The 21,467-nt window shown below is 38.0% G+C and overlaps 1 protein-coding gene across 3 annotated transcripts in view; it reads right to left on the bottom strand.

Annotated features, from left to right (window-relative positions):
- LOC113537988 (potassium voltage-gated channel subfamily D member 3) overlaps positions 1–15,859 on the bottom strand; it is a 97,782-nt gene extending 81,923 nt beyond the window's left edge. For all 3 annotated transcript variants that reach the window (XM_026932772.3, XM_026932771.3, XM_053227167.1), the window contains exons 1-2: positions 15,483–15,859; positions 12,528–13,685 (exon numbers count right to left, since the gene is read on the bottom strand). In XM_026932772.3, the coding sequence (XP_026788573.3) occupies positions 12,528–13,630 (1,103 nt within the window). In that variant the 5' untranslated portion in view covers positions 13,631–13,685; positions 15,483–15,859. The remainder of the gene's footprint in view (positions 1–12,527; positions 13,686–15,482) is intronic.
- Positions 15,860–21,467: the final 5,608 nt, after the last annotated feature.

Consider the following 21,467-nt stretch of genomic DNA (forward strand, 5'->3'; position numbering starts at 1 on the left):
ACAAATGACAAAAAAGGCATACAAATAACACAAATGACAAAACTGCATATGAGTAACACAAATGACAAAGAGGCATGTGAGTAACAAATGGCAAAACTGCATATATGTAATGCAAATGAAAAAACTGCATATGAACAACACATGACAAAATGGATACAAGTAAGACAAATGACAAAAAAGGCATACAAATAACACAAATGACAAAACTACATATGAGTAACACAAATGACAAAACTGCATATATGCAAATGACAAAACTGCACATATGTAACGCAAATGACAAGAAGGCATACGAGTAACATAAATGACAAAACTACATACAACAAATGCAAATGATAAAACTGCACAGAAGTAACGCAAATGTCAAAACTGCACACAAGTAATGCAAATGACAAATCTGCACAGGAGTAACACAAATAACAAGATTATGTATGAGTAATGCAAATGACAAAACTGCATCTGAGTAACAAATAACAACAAATACAATGTATTTCTAAGAGTTTACACTGTAATACAGTATGTTACCTAAATTCATTACATCGGTACAATTCTAAGCAATTATAATATAGTAAAATACCTCCACCAATGACGAGACAGTTCATCTGCCCACGCTTGACTGAAAAGGGCACTCAGCCTTAAATTAGATCAACAGATATGACCTCTAACCTGGAGCCACATGAGTGTCTTACTGCACAGGCAATTAGCAATGTCATCGATAGGAGCGGCTAGAAGATAAAAGGCGCGTTCTTTCAAAGTCATTTCACTCGCGCCAATAATTGCTCTCATTTGTTCGTATGGAAAAGTGGCATTTCTTGCCTGTGCATGTCATTTCTTACCATTGTCTCTTTCATTCGTGTTCTTTCAGATAACAGGGAGGAACGTTCTGACGTGCTGTCATAAAAACAATACGCTTTATAGTTGAGTGAATGAGAAAAGTTAATGAGCAGGGAGTGCTCTGTGCTTTATCATTAAAAGTCTGAAGATGCTCGATCAATTTAGTGCTCTCTCTCTCTCTCTCTCTCTCTCTCTCTCTCATTCTCTCTCATTTTTTCCTCTCTTCTCCTTCGCCGTCATGCTCTCTGGCTCCCTGTTCCTTCCTGAAAGTGATAGACCAGTGATAAATGATGAGCCAACGACCAGAAAGTTGTAGGATCAAATCCCATGAGTCGCTAATGGGCCTAAATAAACAAATATACAGTAAAAACAAAGCAAAAGAAGTTTCTATACTTCGTTACTATACTTCAGTAACATTTCAGGGAATTTTTAGGGGCGTAATTAAAAATTAATTGCTGTATCCCTTTTTACTCCTTACATTTTTATTTACATTTTAATTGTATAATTATTTTCATATCAATCTATACAGCTACCAGGAAGTTGTCTTCACACAACGAGTGCTTGTTACTCTCAGCTGCTTTTCAATTAAGTTTAATTACATGCATGAAAAAAAACATGATTTATATGAACAATGGCGATTGGGTTGGATTTTGCTACATTCATACAAATGAAATCATAGTAAAAGGTATGAACACTAACTCCGCCCCTAATCCTAATCCTTAACCGTATCCTTAATAACCAGCAACCTTAGACATTTCTCCACCAGGCTGCCAGAGGGTGTCGATCCCCCCGGTTTTGAATCACTTCTTCTTTTATCCTTCTCATTTCCTGTGTTAATGCTCACCTGTTTTCAGGTTCTCTCTCGATTAGTGTCTCTAGATAAACTGTGGTTTCTCATCTTAATTCTCATCTTAATTTAGCGTCTGTTGGTGTTAGTCATTAATTGTTGCTGGTGCTTGGCTAATGCTTCATACCGTGTCCTTGTTTTGCGCCCTAGTTCTTAATTTGCTCAGTTTTTGCTTCTTGTGTTGACCTTGGTTCATTTTGTTTGTCTTCTTGGTACTTTTCTTTAATAAAGAAAAGCCTGCACCTCTATCCGTCTCTAAAACGTGACTAAACGCTCCACCCCTAAACCTATCCTTCATAGCTTGTCATACAAATTGAGCTGTGCAAATTCTTAACATGTGAAATCACTTCTGTTTTTATTTTTAAGGGTTTGAGTATGTAAGTGTGGCCCCTTTTTTCAACATTCACTCAAGTACAACTGTTATTCACCAATTTTAAGTAAGATTTTGCCACCAAACTTACAAGTTCACCTACATTTTTGCTTCCTTTTCCCCATAGATGCCTACTAGATGTCTAGAGGGTGTTATTGCTGGATGTCATTCGTTTTTATACGAATAGAGACGCAAAAAATGATACAAATCCTAATCCCACTCTTAAACCTAGCCTTCATACATTTTCATACAAATGGATTATGATTTTTTTTACTTTTAAGTGCTTGAGTGCATTTAAGTGTGGACACTTTAACATTCTTTAAAGTATCATTTTTACTTGATTTACACACACTTTCACTTCAGTATAATCTTTATATCTGTTCCATCCCTGAACATGAACATGGAGGACTTGAGATCGCTGTTGAAATCCAATTCCAAATGCAAATGAATAAAGACGACGTGACTGGATTTCCTTTGATTTTATTTGAATGACGTTGTAAGAAAGTTGCTAACTTTCCTGATAAGGCTAATTTGAACATTTGTAACTTGCCACACAATGTGAATCATGCACATTCTTATGAATTTATACATGTGAGACCAAGTTGCGGGAAAAAAAATGTCTTTTTTCAAGACATCTTGTCTATTCCTCAATCTAAAGCCTTAAGTAACACAACTCCATCTTTCATTTGCTGTCTCGTGGATCTTATCCGAGTTTAATTCAGAGGTGTGACTGCAGTCAGAGGCAGGAGGAGCGAACGTGAGAAGATGTCTCTCTCTCTCTCTCTCTCTCTCTCTCACCGAGAATTAAATGTAGATGGAAAAGGGGGAAGGTGTGCCATTTAAAGACCTGACATGCACTGATTTACACACCCAAGCTATTGTAAATGCTGACCCGCTGACAGCCACCGAACAAAGCAATATCTTCCCAGCAGCGGTCACAAAGGGGATGAAAGAGCGAGAGAAAAAAAAAAAAAGCTTGAAATAGCAGCAGGCTTTCTCCCAGAGGCAGATACGGCATGAACTTATTGGATAACATAAAATCCATTAGACCTTTAAGATGCACCTACACTCTGCTGCTGTCTTTCTGGGCTCTCTGTGTTTATCTACGGCTTTGGTGCTATTTATAGAATTTAGGATGAAATCTTATTTTTTGTTGTTTTTGTTGTTTTTTGCTGTAAGCAGGGTCAGATCACGTAATAAAATTAGGAGGGCATATTTACTATAATGCAAACTCATTTTCTAAATTCCTTACAGGAATTGATTAACTGATTCAGTAAGGGCTAATCGTGTTATTAGACATGAGGCTAAAATCTATCTATCAGTATCTTCACAATGAAACTGTTCATGTTTTGGAATGCATTATATCACGAGGTCTAACTGATGGTTTAATAAGAATGACGTGGGGCAATCTATTACAGATAGACAGATACATTCATCATTTCTCATTTCATTTTTCTAATACGTGTTTCAGGTCTGTAACTGGGTTCATGCTGTGTTTCCTCTGAATACTAAACATGGTGAAAAGCTAACCCTTTCGTACAAACCAGACAACATTAAGGCCCCATACACGTGTATACGGATATTTTTGAAGATTCTCTGTGTTTGTCTCCTGTCCAAAGAAAAATGGCATTTTTTGGTCAATGAAAACAAAGGTTTTCAAAAACTCCTTCCATGATAGAGAAATTTGAAACCATCATTTTCATTTTTTGTGTGTGTGGATGGGAAAAACGTGTTTGTGAAAACGCTGATGTCAACCTTCACATGTCCATTTTGCGTGTGCTCTGAACATGTAAGGTCCGTATTTATCACGGCTGATGACTGTATCAGAGGAGAGATGAATTCAGGAACAAACACTGTGAATGGAGATTTTTGGATAAGACCAAGCTGAACATATATAATACAAAGTGTAACTATAAGTAGTTGTTGGTTGTCACGTTGGTGTTTTTCTGAATTTCACACTTAGTGTTATTCTTGAGATGTTTGACACTGACAACGGTTTATGATATACAATACTATCACCACCTAACTGGAGATATTTTCAAAACTGCTGTCCATGTAGATAGGATTTTTTTAAATTAGAGTCATAAAGACTATGTTTTCAAAAAAATATCCGTATACATGTACACTTGGCCTAAACTTGGCCTAAACTTAAAGTTCTGTGTCTGTCATTTTGTGTAATTTGTAATGTGCGTTGAGTCTATCTACTTTTAGTTTGGCATTTTTGAAAAAAAAAAAAAAAAGGTTGATAGAGTAAATAGTCCACCTTGTTCACCTTTTCAGTAACTGCTGATGACATGCTATGGATGTGTCTGAAAAATATCAGCCCAAATGGAGATCAAATCTAGCGGGTGTCGCACCTGATGGAATCACCTGATATGACTGTCACTGATAGGCTGCATGAATCTACAGTCTGGGCTGGAAAGAAATCAGCCCCCAGCCTCACTTCTCACTTCTTCATACTGTCCTGTGTCCAGTGGTGGTGCTGTTGCGCTCAGTGCCACAAAAAATCCAAAACAATCCATGGAAAATTTTCTGATGTCGATGCCAAAAATAAAACCTTATACTGATGTCTTTTTATCTCTGAAAGACCCCTGAATTGATGTATGATCAAATAGACTGCAGCGAATACTCTTCACAGTGAAGCTCATTACATTTTATCACCCACATTCAGCACGTCGTTTGAATAATCTGATTTACTGTTTCTCCCAAACGCGATCTTATAACTACCAGTTTAAACCGTACATACTATAAATAGGCAAGGCAATAAATCTCCTCCTGCTTCATTCAGGCCATAAATGGCTCGGTTTGATTGTCTGTACCCTCGTCCCAACACCTAAAGACATCACTGAGAAGGTATGAAGGAAAGAAAAGATAATTGTTGCTTAGAGTCAGGGCAAAAAAGGTACCGAAAAAGCCTGAATATTCCCCATTTCAATAAAGAGCTACACTATCAATCAGCCTTGAGAAGATAAACAGCTGCCATTAATCTGCTACAACGCCTGTGATGGTCCAAAAGAGTAGCATACGTCACTTCTGTGCACAGGATGTTCATGTTGCTGAACATTCACGAATAAGCCCCTACATTCATAAGCTAAATAAAAGTATAAAAGTTCATTACATACTTAAGCGTTCAACAAAATGTCCTTTGGTAATAGTTATTTCACAGTGCTGTAGAATTCTCGAATCTGATTGGTCAGAAGGTGTGGATAAATTTCCCATAACAGCATCTCGGTTAAGAGTTCCAGCTACAAGGTTTAACGTGCTCATCCTAATACAGTACTGTTTGTAATATTCAGAGAAAAAAGAAAAAACCCTGCTCTGCGTTTTTTCAGCAATCCTCAGTCGAGATGGAGCGGCTGTTTATGATTTGTGTAACAACTTACACGGGGACTTGTATGCAGACGATCCACATAAAGATTCTGTGTGGAGACGTTTTTGGAAGGAGTCTCCAGTGCCAGTGTTTTGAGGTAAAGAGTTTGTGTTTTGTAGTTTCTCGGTCACGTGTCAAGCAGCAGGGATTTTTTTTTTTGTCTTATTAATGTCAAGATAGATGGAGCGAAAAAAGAAAGGCTGCAGTAACGTAATTAATAACAGGAACTAACTTGTTTCGCAGACTTAAATGTAACTATAAACAGATAAAAAACAGGAAAACTGCTGTGACATATGAGGAATAAAACACTTCCAGGTTTACAGCTACAGTGGCCTAATGGATAGAGAGTTGAACTTGCAACCTGAAGGTGAACCTGAAGGTTTTGGGTTCGAGTCTCAGGTCCAGCAGGGATTGTAGGTGGAGGGAGTGAATGACCAGCGCTCTCTCCCACCCTCAATACCACGACTGAGGTGAGACCCTTGAGCAAGGCACCGAACCCCCAACTGCTCCCCGGGCGCCGCAGCAAAAAAGGCTGCCCACTGCTCTGGGTGTGTGTTCACTACTGTGTGTGTGCACTTGGATGGGTTAAATGCAGAGCACAAATTCCGAGTATGGGTCACCACACTTGGCCACAAGTCACTTCACTTCACTTATATTTATATAAACAGCATTATACACCTCCACTTTGAAAATGATCTAGTACAAGTGTGAAACTGATATCATGCCAAGTTCAGAGTGATGCTGCTGTGATGATCATGCCAAAGTCTCGTCGGCAGAGAAGACATCCTGCTTTCAGCGTTTCAGAGAAAAAAGAAAAAACCCTGCTCTGCGCTTTTTCAGCAATCCTCAGTCGAGATGGAGCGGCTGTTTATGATTTGTGTGTGACTGGAATAACAAGTGCCAGTGCAGGGGAGATGAATAAAATATGAATTCCTAATTATTTTAATTGTGTTACGCTGTTATGCTCTTGGCGGATGGCTTCTCTGATTTCTAGAGCTGCTAAGGAGAAAATAAAAAAACGCTCCCTTGGTGGCACCACTCAACACACTGCCAATGCTGGGTTATTTCTCAGATTAGATCAGTGTGTGTGTGCGTGTGTGTGCATGTGTGTGTAGTCTTCAGGATGCCTCTTAACCACAGATGGCATGAATCCACACACGTTCTTCCAACTCAAACAGCTGCCTCTAGCTGCCAGTCATTTAAATGCAGAAAAGCTGCAAAAAAAAAAAGCTGAAACGCTGAAATCAGTGTCATTGATGCAAACGGAAAAGCGGCGCTTTTGTTATGCGTTATGCAAAATAAGCACAGTCTCCTACCTTCGTCTGATTTTAGCTCATCAAGCTCAACAAAACCGTGACTGAGAAAGATTTCGTTTATTTCCCGTTATGTAGGAGGAATTCATGAATGTCAATGGAGGCCATTAATAAAGTAGATAAATAAATAATAAAATCACAATCACACAAAAGCATTACCGGTTCACTCCAGGTGACAAAAAAAAATGATCTAAAAATATCACGTCAGTGTTCCATTAAGGTTGAGTAGCTGATGAATTTTAATAACGTATAAAGCTTGCTTTGAGTGGCATTTGATGGGACAAATCTGGCATATTAGCCTAATGAAAGGGCAGGAACATTTCTGCTTATATTAAATTTATTTAATAGATCTGTTGGGTGCTTTTTTTGCGTAAAAACAGCAGGGGACAATAAAGACGGTTGCTAATTTAAGATATTGCATTAGGCAAATTGTCTGGAAGGAGACGAGCTGTTACGCTTAGCAGTCATGATATGGAGCTGATTTTCTGTCAGAAGTAATCGTATGTAAATGCAATACCGAAATCGTAAAAAAAAAAAATAATCATAATAATTCACACATTTAGGTGCTTCCACACAGCATTTTTACTGAGTTTGTACCAGAGAAGAAAACTGCTACTCTTGGCTCCCGAGTGGCCAGAAAATCATCTGGCCTATCACAGCAAGCTTGAAGGCCGACTACGCCACAGCCATCCATGGCTGGAAGCCAAGCGCGCACAAATGGCCATGCTTTCTGGGTGTGAGGACTGGAAACTCTCTCTTCCCTGTCAATCACAGTGACACTAGCCAATCATGGGCATCTGAGAGTTCATGTATGTGGAAGAGGGCAGATGGAACTTTCCTCCAAGTTACGCTGCACGTGTTAGCCTTCATTACAACCGCATCCCTGCTCCACTCAGTTGCTAGCTGTCGTATGATAGGAGAGAGCTGGCTGGTGAGTGGGAATTTAGGGGAAAATATTCCTATACCTTTAGAGTGAGATGATGCTGATGGGGCAGACGGTCCCCACACATTTTCATTTCCGTTGTTTACAGACAAGGTCAATTGGCTTGGGCTGTGTCTATACACCCACATTAATCCCCTGAGGTTACTGCGCCTTTTTCTTTTTTTCCTTTTTTTTATACAATTTATTATTTTATTCATGTGAAGAATATTTTTATTTTAACAACCAGCCATCCATGACTCATAGCTGTATCCACTGAGCATGGCAAGTAATTGAGAACCTCACCGCTGACCTGACCTTAAACAAACATGGAAAAAAACAAAACCGATGGTTAATTGAGGTAATTTAAATTCCGCTACTTCCTGCCTAACAACCTTTAACAACATGCAAGTGTAACAATTAGTTCAGCAATTACCAGAAAACAAACAGCGTGATGATAAGGCACAGCACCGCTGCTAAAGAAAGCTTCCCTTAGGCTACGTTTGAAATATCAATAATGTTTCGTGAAAAAGAGAACGGTGTTGAAATTTTAATGACAACCTGTTGAATTACATAAGAACTCTGGAGACAGAAGTGCATATGGTGTCCGTTTCTTCCCAGAGGCAAAATGTTTCTGGAAATTTGCCTTTGGCTTCACAAAGGATGCACCAAAACCCAAACATACACAAATCAGAACCCAAAACACCTACACAATAAAAAATAATAATAATAAAACAATAAAATATAATTAAATAATTAAATCTCCCATTAGACTGAATAATTAATAAAACATAAAATCATAAAAAATATTTAGCTGTCATGTGATAAGGGGAAGTTAGAATGTGGGAAATGACAAATGATCAGATTTGGAGAAAATGGGGTTTTAAAAAATCTTGATTTGTTGTCTTCTCCATGAAGTTCATCAAGATAACTAGACACAGAGCTAGTGATTGTGAGTGTGATTGTGTAAAGAGAAAGCTAAAATTACAGTCAGTTGGAGATATTCAAACATCTCACTTACACAAAACTGATGTATTTGTCCTAAAATGTGACAAAGCTGCTACAGAAACAGCTGGGAGATTGGGCACAGTGACATACACACTGAATATATTATTTTATTTTATATTCAATCATCAAAAACATGACCTTGCATCATTCTCATCTCTGCTACATTAGTCCCTGACTGAACGGGACGACATTAATCTCAAGCCTTGCATCAAGTAAACAGATTTTTTTTTTTACATTCGGGTTAAACCTTGACTCTGAGGACATCTGTCTGTGACAAGTATTTAGCTTTTCTGATAAAACAAGACAGAAAATTTCCAGAAATGTCAATTTCATGTTTCATGAAAAACAGATTTGTCTCAAATCATTTTCCAAGTCGGTCGGCTTGCTTGTTTCCTTCTGCATTTCTGCCATCAATCAGTATGCAGCATTTCAGCTGAAATGGGAAATGCTTAATCCTGTTGAAAGCGTTGTGTTTTATGGGATTATCCGTAGCACCTTCCAGCTAGATTCTGACAAACTGGATGATGTGACAGACACATTTATCATGACAGAGAAACCTGAAAACCAGATAATCAATAAGTTCTAGTCTTTAAAATGCTTTTTTAAGACATGGTCCACTAGTGTCGGCTGGTATAAATGGGCTAGTATGGCTAAGCTCAATATCAGATCAGATTATTTGCTGTTAAAAATTGTTTTATTTATTATTTATTTTTGTGGAAGCGATCGCAACAGCACCACTAATGGTCATTATAAAAAATACACACAATGGTATGAAGAAGTGAGGGCTGATTTCTTTCTAGCCCAGACTGTAGATTCGTGCAGCCAATCCATGATAGTCATGTCAGGTGATTACACAAATTGTCCAAAGTATACAAAATAACAAGCAGAACCAGAAGTTTACTTTTTTTTAATGAAAGGGTTACAACTACGGGTGGACGATATAAGAAAAATAACATCTCACAATTCTCACAGGCATTTCTACGATACATTATATGCATCATAATATATAGGTTTGCTCACAAACTGAGTAATACAGTAGTGTTGCATGGAGAAAAAAAAAAGGTCATGTTTGGTATGATACCTACAAAAATTAATTAATTAATTAATGTAGAAAAGAATTATTACATTTTTTTTAAACTTAATTAAAAAAAAGAGATTAAGTACAGAATTTCATCACCAAAGCTCCTGAAATTCTGTACGTCTCATTTAAGTAAATTCAAGTAAATTAATTAAGTAAATAAATAAAATAAACAAAAACAAAAGCATTATAAGGAGATATCACCGTATCTACAATCTCTCAAATGCATTTTGTGACATATTGCCCATATTGTTACGACTTTTCAGTTTAACATGGTTAGTATTCAGAGGAAACACTGCATCTACTGATTGATTTTATTGTCGAGATTGACAGATATTAGATGTGCAGCCAAAATCTAATATCACTACCAGCTAATATGACACTGCAGTTTAACCGATGAAGAATTTCTTCGTAATAAGTCAGTCCTGCTTTCAAGCCCTCAATGTTCTGATGAATTAGCCTGTGTCATAACCGTCCCATAAATTTAATCGAACTTCTCTTATAAGGCTCTTCAGTGCTCTTATACCTAAGCAGCACATATACACATAGCAAAGCCTGTACTGTGTATCCTCCAGCGGTTATGTCCATATTCGGTCTGCTCGCGCCACAGTAAATGGCAGATATCATGAAGGTTTATATTTGTTAGCAGATGTAGCCGTACCCACTATTAGTCACTCTGACAGCTACTCATACCCACTGCGCCTTTGTGAAGCCACAGTGTATGCTTTCACTTCAGCTCTCGTTTACTCACAGCCATTATGGCCTCAGTCCATTTTCCACTTTTCCCCCCATCACATAACAATAATCACTCTGTGTATAAACATATGACCAAATGCATTACATGTCATATCGGTTCTGTGATATATGCTCTAAACTTAAAAGAAGAGGTGACACACTCAGTCTTTTCAGTGTTGGTGTTGTTTACTGTACGTGCAAAGATGGCAAATCATAACAAATTTGTTGTGATTGCAGATCGTGAATGTGACACGCTGTTCACATTTACCCTATACACAACCACCTGCTGATGAATAAATCCCTGGTTATAACCCAAACTAAGTTTATGGATATACTGTAGAGAGCACTGGGTGTTAAAAGTGTAATTAGCTAATATTAGTTTAGTAAGGAATAAGGCACTTCAGGATGTGCTGTTATAGGAAAATAATCAGTAAAGTGGAAGCGTAATGCATCCGGATGCAAAGAAGAGTTACTATTTCTGCCTCAAAGTTGAATATTTTCCTACAACAGCAAGTGTTTTGCTCATCTTCTACCACTGAAAGTTACCAACACTAACAATTTTTATAAAATTGATTTATAAATTATGTCATATTTGATCCATTTAATGTTGTGGATCGTCCCCAAAACAAGTTAGCTCCTGTAATCACTTACGTTATAGCAGCTATTAACAGTCATTCTTATGGTTACGAAGTGCTGACACTGGAGACTCCTTCCAAAAACGTTAACCACCTCCTTACGGAAAGCTTCAGAATATCAGTAGCTAGGCCTTTTTTGTTTGTTTGTTTGTTTTTGTCTGTTTGTTTGTTTTTTATTAGTCTTAGATTAAGTGGCATGTCCACCATACAAGTCCCTGTGTATGAATTGTTACTATAGACAAACCTATGATTTGTCTTGCAGCCGGCACTACTGTCAGAGCTGCAGTTATAGAAAATAAATCACCACCTTTTGACCAATCAGAATCAAGAATACAACAGCACTGCTGAATCAGCAGCTCAATGCAGAATGCTAGCTGGATGCCAACATCAGCCATTTTGTGTCCACTATGACACGTCAGCAGGCGTCCTCATAGCTGAACATCAGGTGAACGATCCACATATAAATCAATCAGTAATCTAATTTAAATGTGGCAATTATTTGGCAACTATACCATATTATTAAATGTTCTATCCACCTTGTTTGAATTACTACACTGAGATCTAGGTGTACATATTTTTATCCTGATTGAGCTATTAGTCAGATTATTAATGTGTTTAAACACAGCTTCATATAATTGGCAACTGTTGAATATTTTTGAGTATTTATTCTGATCTTGTGAAGTTTATATATATAAACATTTTTATATATTCGATATACTTCCTTATCTGTGAAGGAAACTAATCTTTGGACAGCATGTATTTGACAATTCCAATCAATATTTATGATTTTATTTTGGTCATTAGCAGCTAAATTTGCAGCTTTGTCCTTAATCCTGACAAAATTCAGGTAATTAATGATGTCCTCAAAGCAGTCTTAGAATGCCAAGGTTTTCAAATTTATTATTACAATCAGAGTGTGATGCTCATCTAAAATCCACCAATAGGAGAGCACAGGATGACTCAAAACTCACAGGACAGCTACAAATACAGTAGTGGCAATGGCTATTGTGTTGATTGGTGACGTAAACAGACATAGCATGTTTTTATCACAGGTCTGTTGTTAGAGGTCGTCATTTATTAATCTGACAAGGAAAAACATCACCCCATCTGTTATAGAATTCAGCCAAGATTTACATATTGAGATCTTGTACAGTGTGAGAAGGAATAATCTTAGAAGACCAAAAATTATACAGTCTAAAACAGGCTTTAGGAACATACAAACTATCCAAAGAACCTCTAAGGAACCCGTAGGTTCTCACATATCAGAGAGTGGCACTATTGTGGCTTTCCCTACCACACTGGCAGTGCTGGTGTCCAGTAAGAGAGAGATCTACAATATAAAGCCACTGAATAGTATAAATATACCCCAGTTCTTTGGAATCAACTAAATCTTTTGCTAATTTGTTAGCTCCACTTACCCGAGCGTGGTCATTGTGACGATGGTGTACCAGAAGGATGCAGGAATGCTAGTGAACTTGCTCGAGCTTGATCCCTTCTCAGCGTAGAACATAACCGTGGCAAAGATGATGATGGCCATGGTGAGGGAGAACAGGAGGAACCCGAGCTCAGAGGCGCAGCTCTTAAGTGTGTATCCCAGGATGCGAAGGCCTTGGGAATGGCGCGAGAACTTGAAGATCCGGAAAACGCGGAAGACACGCAATGTGACAAAGGCGCCACTCACATCCTCGTTGTCAGTCATGACCAGGCCGATGTAGTAGGGCAAGATGGCCACCACATCGATGATACTCATGACCGAGCGCATGAAGCGGTAGCGGCTAGGCGCAGCAAAAAGGCGTAGCAGGTACTCCACTGTGAAGATCATCACGCATGCCGTGTCCATGCAGAAGAAGGCCACGGTGTAGCGTTCACCGCATGGTACATCCTTCTGGCTTGGCGTGGAACCACAAGGGACAGTTTCTACTACATTGGTGATAACAGAAACAGCGATGAAGAAGCCAGTGACGTAGTAGAACACCAGGGCCATGGTGCTGGTATGCGGGTTCTCAAAGGCTCTCCACATAGTTTCACGAAAGTTCATGTTAGGCAACTTGCCTTCTTTGTTTTCCTCCTGGTCGTCCATGAGGCGCTCAGCGTTCTCCCGTTTGCGGTCCTTGTACTCTTCATAACAACAGTCACCAATGATCTCTGGGATGATCCCGAAGAAGGCGAGCTCCTCATCGTATGCCGAGATGCACTCATGTCGAGGATAGTGGAGCTTACCTGTACGATAAAAGTTGAGCACACTGCGGAAGGCATCCGGATCACGGTCGAAGAAATACTCCTTTGTCTCCTCATTAAAGAAGAATTCTTTCTCAGTGCTGCCGAGCAGGGTGTCAGGGTAACGGTCCAGCGTGGTCCTCCAGGTCTGGAAACGGCGCCCACTGACATTCAAGACGATCAGCTCGTCCTGTTTCTTAGTGTGATCCCTGGGTGCGGCGGGCATGGGGCAGTTGGCCACTGGCATCCAACCAATGGCGGCTGCCCGGGCAAAAGGGAGCCATGCCGCTACTCCCGTTGCCATAGTGACTCCAACACAGGGTCCTTCAAATGCAAGCTTCCCCGAGATCAACCATCATCTTTGAAAGGGGAAAGAAAATAAGCATAATCAGACTGGTGGTACAGAAGTAGTGTTAAAATGACTTATCTGTGCCTTTACAGTTACAGACAAAAGCAGACTGGATTCAATTTGACTAGTGTTTTCGAAGAGAGCTTTCCAAATGGGATCTACTTTGTATCCTCTCTGAGAGGGAAACACTCTGTTATAGGGTTCTTGCCAGAAAGACAAAACAGAGAAGACTATATGAATGAATGCACTCATCTGATACTGACTATCTTATTGGGGCTAATGACATCCTGAAGCACAGGATCGCACTAGACTGGATCGACTTATTTTCCAATTCAATCAACAGATGTATATGATCGTCATTGGCGTGCGCTATGTTTCTGGCATGACATGGATCTTGAACATAAATGCAGGACTTGCAGAGAGTCGGCTTGGATACTAAGAGATGTTCAGTATCAAATCATTATCGAGCATCAGAAAATGGAAAAAACTGGGATTGGTGCATTCTTACACACTTTAGTTAAAACAGAAGTCATTCAAATTGCAGATAACTCTTTCTTTGTCTTTTGGTTGTTTTGCTCTTGGTATTTTTGGAATTCTTCTTCAAATTTTGTAATACATACCAAAACTCAGTCCTATCTTTATTTCCATTTAGGAAATATCACTAAGATGGCACATGTCTTATCCTTTCAGGATTTCAGTTATGCATTCACGACTGGACTACTGCAATTATCGGCTTTTAGTCAAAGAGCTCCGGTTCGTCTCTAATTAGTCCAGAACATAGCAGTTCATCTTCTTACAAAGACTAAACGAAGCATTCACCATCTTCCTGTGAACTTCAGGATTGATTTGAAGTAACTGGTGCTCTTTGCAGGCTTTGCATTGTACATTACATTATAAGGGCTGAAGATATTTTTCATTTGCTGTGCCTTTGTAATAATGTGAGGTCTCTTAGGTCTTTTAAGCAAGGACACATGGCTATCTGAAGGACTAGGTCAAAGCAGAAGGAGGACCGTGCATTTGCACACTTCTGAACACCATCCCCTAGATTTTAGGTTATCCGATTCAGTCTGGAGTTTCAAGAACCTATTGTTCCTCTCTTGCATTTAGTGCTTAGTAGTAGCTAAGCTGTTATCATTGTCATGTTTTCAATGTCATTGCACTGTACTATTATTGTTCTATATATATTTACTGCATGTAAGTATAGGGAAAAGACTGACCTGGTTAGAAAAGTCCATGACTAAAACTCTCTGATTAATGAACTCTATATAAAGATGGTGTCATTTAGGACAAGAACTTTGGTGAAATAAGTGCAATATCATTACACAATATTATAACAATATTATGATTATAAAGAGAAGAGTTTTTTTTGTTCTGTCATGACCAGTTGATCCATGCTCATGTGGAAATAAGGTTTGGAAATGTGGAATATTGTAAGAAAAAAGTGTGTTTTGATGAATGAGCAGAACCTGTAGTACTTGGAGATACCTGATACCTGTTGAGTCATGATGCAGACCTATACTAGCTACTGAAATGAGAACACAAACACTGTCACTGTGCTCGTGGGAATGAAAAGCCAGGAAATGCACGTGCCTCTGATTTAAATAGCGGAAATGAAACGACATGTTCAGCTGCAAAGACGAGATGTCAGCCTGTACTTCTGCTGTTAAGAAGTGGCACGTGAATTCCACGCGCATTAAGAACTACAAGCTACAAGTATTCTCATAGCCTAGCAGTTTGTCTAGCAGTTTGCCTAGCGAGCACGCGCAGCGGCAGGAACGAAGGGAAACGTCGGACTTGTCGTACTCACGTGAAGTAAGCGCGGAAGCACTGAGGCGAGGGTGGAAAAAAAAAACGAGATGTCCGTCTGCAAAGCAACTCTTTTCTGGAAGCTGATGTCCTCGTTCAGGCATGAAGGAGGTCCTGATTGCGGCTTTGGCACCACAGCAAGTGAGAAAAAGAAGAAAGAGAAGGAGGAGATGGAGGAGAAGAGCGATGGATGGCTGAGCGCAAATGTGGAAGTCGGAGCTGGCGCAAGGACACCATGTCATTTCTCCTCTACATCACTCCGGCATTGCGCTTCAGCTCCATGAAGGCAACTGTGGGGAAACTCACAGTCACACCTCTCTCTCTCTCTCTCTCTCTCTCTCACACACACACTCTCTCCAGCGCGCGCGCTCTGCTCTGCTCTGCTCATCCCCGCATACTACTACACTAATACACTAATTATATATATACATACGTCACTATACTACCTTCCATCAGTTAGTGTACTATTAAACGCCCTGTTTAATCCCCAATCCCATACTACACCTCTTTTTGATACTTTAATAGTATCAAAAATGCGCCTTGTGCCACAGGTGGACTCCCAAAATGTGAAGACATTTCTCTGTTAAAAATAACCAAACAAAAATGTAACTGAGATTTTAATTAATGAACAAACTGTTAATCAGATTCATGGCCATTCATTACTGAGAGCCAGTCTACCCTGCCTTAAATCTGGCCCAAAAAAGATGACATTATTAGTCTATTTTTAGCAGGTCCTGCATGGTTCACCTTATTTTAGAGTCTGAAAATGTGATTCTCATTAGCCTGTATTTTGGCTCGTATAAGAAATTAGTGAAAAATCCAGCTTGATCTGACCAGCGACGAGTTGCCAGAACACAGGCCACGCTGCTCAAACGACTAGCTTTCCCAGCTTCCTTATTCCTTACTTGACTAAAGTGATTAATAAACATTTGAGAGTTTCTAATTGCCTTATAGTGTGGGGTCATCTTCTTAAAAATAACTTGTCTCCGATGTAGTATTAGTAGCACCAACTACCAACACTCACCAGGTGGCAAAGACATGCTACCAGTTTGTCCAGCTCGGGGTCGGAACAAGCTGAAATTTTTACTAGAGTTGTTTTGACCCCTGTGTCTTCGATTAGTCAGTATTTTGGCTAGTATTAAAAAAGTCACCTTCAAAAAAAACATTTAAAAATGTCGATCTGTAAATGTAGATCTTCCATCAACACGTCTTTTTCATGTCTTTTAATCCTCTTTGTGCTCACTGGGAGATGTCATGAGTACAATCCTCATAATACATTATTAATTATTAATCCTAATTGATCTTTAAAAACGTTCCCGTTGCAATTGTGAGCCACAGTTCATGTAATTCTGTGCTACATTTATAAAGCAAAAGTTCAAACTGCTTCTCACTGTATATCATTATTATTTCTTTTTACGGGCCAAATCCAAACAAGTCTTCTGCAAGTTCTAGCTACAATCTGCTAAAACTAACACACCATGTCGTGCAGTTATTGGAATATAATCAGCAACGGAGTGATGTGATGAAGCAGATTTACAATTACCGCCTCAAGCTGATTATTTTCCTATAACAGAACATCCCAAAATGTTTTACTCTGCTTATTCCACAGCAATTTGCCAATAATTACAGTTTTTTACTTTATTAATGACTCACACATCATACTTTTTATCCGTCTATAGGTACAGTTCAAGTTGTGGGACATCTGTAAGAAAAATAGTTCTTGCTATGACTTCCATTATAACAGCTATATAACAGCTCTCTTGAATTTTGACACTGTAGACGTCTTACATAAATATCAAATAAACATCTGCTTATAGAAAACTTATCAACTATATCAACAATTACCCATTTTTCTTTGTTAAATGACAACACATTTTTTAATCCGTTTATTATTAGCTTTAGATTATGTTGAAAGTTCATCATACACGTCCTGCGTACATGTATATGTGTAAATTGTTACTATAGAAACAATAACATATTCAAACGATTGCATTATTATAAAATTTGTAGCTGAAACTACTTTCGGAGCTGATGTTATTAAAAAAAATTAATCAACACATTTGGAGTATAAGGAGGTTATAAAGCAGCTACCTAAATGTGTGATGATTCACAAACATCACAAGAAGCATAAAAAGTGAGTTTGCATTATATATCTGTTTACAGATTTATGACAATGACTATATATTCCAAAAAATTCAGTTAACTGCTAAAACTGCGTAGTACTGTACTAAAGTACTAATGCTGCATTCACACGATTCACACGATTATTCACAGGATTCTGCAAAGTCATAATTATTTAAAAAATTAAATCTTTGTGTTGATGTTAGCTAGCCTGCTAGCCTGAACTATTGCTACTTTCCTGCAGTAACATTTCAAAATACTCTAAAAATGGAGGCTTACACAATGCTACCAAATGTTAGAAATGCAAGTCTAATAAGAATTGTAGCTTTACATGTATAAGTATATACTGTATATAAAAATAAAGAAATATTCAGCGTTAGGAGAAACAAATTATTTTGGACTTGAATGGAAATTTGTACAAATTTGATTAACAAAGGCAATTTGGTTGGATTTCATACAAAGAAAGTCATAAGAAATAGCAGAGACACTAAATCAGTTTGAACTGATCTGAACTGGGGCTGAATTTGGTTGACAGGAGGACTATCTTTGCTTTGACATTAGTTCCTGTTTGGGCTTTCGAAAAATAAGAAAAACACAATGCTGTGATGAGAGGCAAGTATACCTGTGGCTGATCTGAACTGCATTGCAATCTTCAGTTACTCCAATTCATTAACATTTTTATACACATTTTGTATCTGCATTCTGTGTGAATTTTTGTTCTGCAGGGGAGCATCATCAGAAGTGCATGCAGCTTAGAGGGAGCAATGGATAACTGTAAAACATGTTTAAGCTAGCACTCAATGTTATTTCTGGACAAATTCAAATGAATTTGAAGGAGCAAGGGTGATGTGGTTGGATTTCATTTTCTTATATACAAGTGAAGTTGTAAGAAAAGGTACAAAGGCAAACTTCACGTCTTTTGCTTGTGTTTTTATAGCAACATTTTAAGTACGTAATTTTTTACATAATTACTACGTAATTTGCTTATCGTTTATGTTAGTATTCTGGGCCCCTAACCCTAATCTTAATCTTCTTATTGTTTTTGTAATTCTTGAGTTGTGCAAATTGTTAACACATTTACATATTTTCAACCATGTTGCATATTTACATTAAATCCAATAGCAGATGAGCACAGCATAAATAGGGCATATGGTGGACTATGTTAACATTCTCAGGTGTGTGACCACACGATCACATCTTTGACATGTGACCAAAATCACATACGTACAGTCCAACTGTATACAGTAATGTCAAAATGTCTCCATTTTTCTTGCCCCAAGAATCAAATCAGGTATTCTGTAAAAGTAGCTTAGTTGTAATTTAGATGTAGCCTAGCCCTAATTTAGTACGCTATATCTTCTCAAATGTTATGCTACCGCACAAAATATTAAGATAATATGGGCAGAACAGACGCTTAGATACATATTCCACTTTAATACACTTTGCCTTTTCATATTGTTCCTTTTTCCATTCGTCCATTTTCACATTCTTTATTTTATTACATTTTTATCACTGTCTGAGGAGGAACTGGACTTAAAAAAAAAAAAAAAAAAGTGGAAAGCGTGGAAATGATGACATATCCCGATCGTCAGTCAGTGTGAGTACGAAAGGAGATTAGTCTGTCCATCAGGGGAAACGCGTCGATTTCTCTGAAGCGATAATCCTCAAATCCTGAGGACAGGACACAGTGTTTTTTTCAGAATCTCTCCTCTTGTAATATTCTTTGCTTGCTTTCATAGGCAAGGATTAAAGACCTGGGTCATTTAGACACAAATTTTGAATTAATTTTCAATGAGATTAATATACATTGAAGAGAGCAAATGGAAGCCGGGAAATTATAGGATAACCTGGGATATTTGTTATTTATAAGAAATAAAATAAAGAATGAAAAAGGAATGTGTATGCAAGAACAGTTTTTTTTTTCTTTTTACATTTTTCAGTATGAAACCAAATCCCAGGCATAACTATTGGAGCATTATTTTTGAAATCTCTTTGTCACATACCTAGTACAAGATACAAGGAACAAGCAGCTTTTCTAAGCTAACATGTTCCCTTAGCATGCATCCACGCCACACAATAGGTTTGGAGCCAGGTTGAAATGACATAACCCATTAAATCCCATCTACGGTATTAAATCACATCTTTTGTAAGCTGCTATTCCTTTGCTTTTAAGAGCGAAAATGACTTACAGGAGCGTAATATGTTCGAAACCTGTCTCTGTGGATGGAAGCTGAAATAAAGCTACACAATGCTTCACATGTCACAGCAAAGATAATAAATGTGTCCTTTCCTATGAGCACTCGCTGCATCACAAAACGCTATACAAAGCGATTCGAATGAATAAAAGATAGCACTGGATTGATGTGCTTTATTAGAAACTTCTGCCCTTAGAAACAATTCATCAAAGTACAAGAGAGGCTCAAATTAATGGTGGAGAATTCTGAAAAATGTAATTTATTTTCCTGTATAACTCAACTTCATGGTTTTTAATCGCGATGTTAGCATGTATTGAGCAGACCTTTCTGCCATTTGAGCAAAAGTACCCCATGCTAACAAGACTTAATGGGTGATTGTCAGAGGTGTTGGATGATTAACATGGCTTGCTATGCTCACAGTTAATGTAGCTAGCTAGCATTATTTGTGGTTGGGACTGAATTTGGGTGACAGCAGGATTGTCTTTGTTTTGATGTGTATTCCTGTTTGGGCTTTAAAATCTAAGAAAAATGCAATGATGTTATGGGAGTCAAGTGTACTTGTGGCTGGACTGAACTGCACTGCAGTCATCTATCAGTTATTCCAATTGACTAACTTTTTTATTCACATTTTTGCATCTGCATGGATTTTTTTCTGCATGGGAGCATCATCAGAAGTGCAGCTTCGGGGGAGCAGTGGACAGCAGTAAAGGACATTTAATATAGCAGGGCAATCTTAGACAAATTCATATGAATTTGAAAAATCAAGTGTGATGTGGTTGGATTTCATTGGATTACGTACAAGTAAAGATGCAAACTCCACCCCTAACCTTAACCTTATCTGTCATAACTTGTTGCATCCATTGTTACAAATTTGCATTTGCATGTAAGTAACGCATTATTTGCTTATGGAATAAGCAAATAACTGGTTGAATTTCTTTTAAATTGACTAAAGAATTGAATTGAACCAATGTTGTGTTCAGCAAGTTGCACTTTACCCAACAACAAAAAACATCAGACATCCTATTCCCATGTAAAAGTGTTCAGATTAGTTAATTTGCAGTAAAGTGACAAAAATATTTATTTTCTCCAGTCAATTTCTCAGACCAATCACAGATTTACCTACATTTACCTACCTGAGTATTCGGTGAGTGAAAGCAAACCATGTTTTAACCACTGATTAATTCTCGAGTCTGATTGGTCAGAAGTAGTTGATTAATTTTCTCTAACAGTGCAGCTCCAAGTCAGATGTTTATATTATTTATTACATTTTAGTTTCTGTAGTAAACAGATTAAAAATGTGTGTAATTGTTGATGTAGTGATGTTCATTTAACATTTTTTGGAAGGAGTCTCCAGTGTCAGAGCTTTGTAACAGTCAGATGTAAAGCTGTAAGTTTTTTAACACATGAAATTCTGGTTTCTGTGTAACGTGACAAGCTGTATGACTTTTTTTGTCTTATTAATAATGAGAGATACTCATATTCCTTACTCAAAATGCATTTAGCAATTTGCTCATGGCCATTTCTTATCAGAATCTATAAACCTACCTGGGACTACCTGGGACTACCTGGGAGTTTGTTTGCTGGTGGGAACACACATATTTACTGGTGTGAGCACAACATTTCACACATACAGTCGATGTTTATCTGTAACATGATTAATGTATTGTATG

This window comes from Pangasianodon hypophthalmus, chromosome 20 (assembly GCF_027358585.1).
Source record: "Pangasianodon hypophthalmus isolate fPanHyp1 chromosome 20, fPanHyp1.pri, whole genome shotgun sequence".
NCBI classification, from domain to species: Eukaryota; Metazoa; Chordata; class Actinopteri; order Siluriformes; family Pangasiidae; genus Pangasianodon; species Pangasianodon hypophthalmus.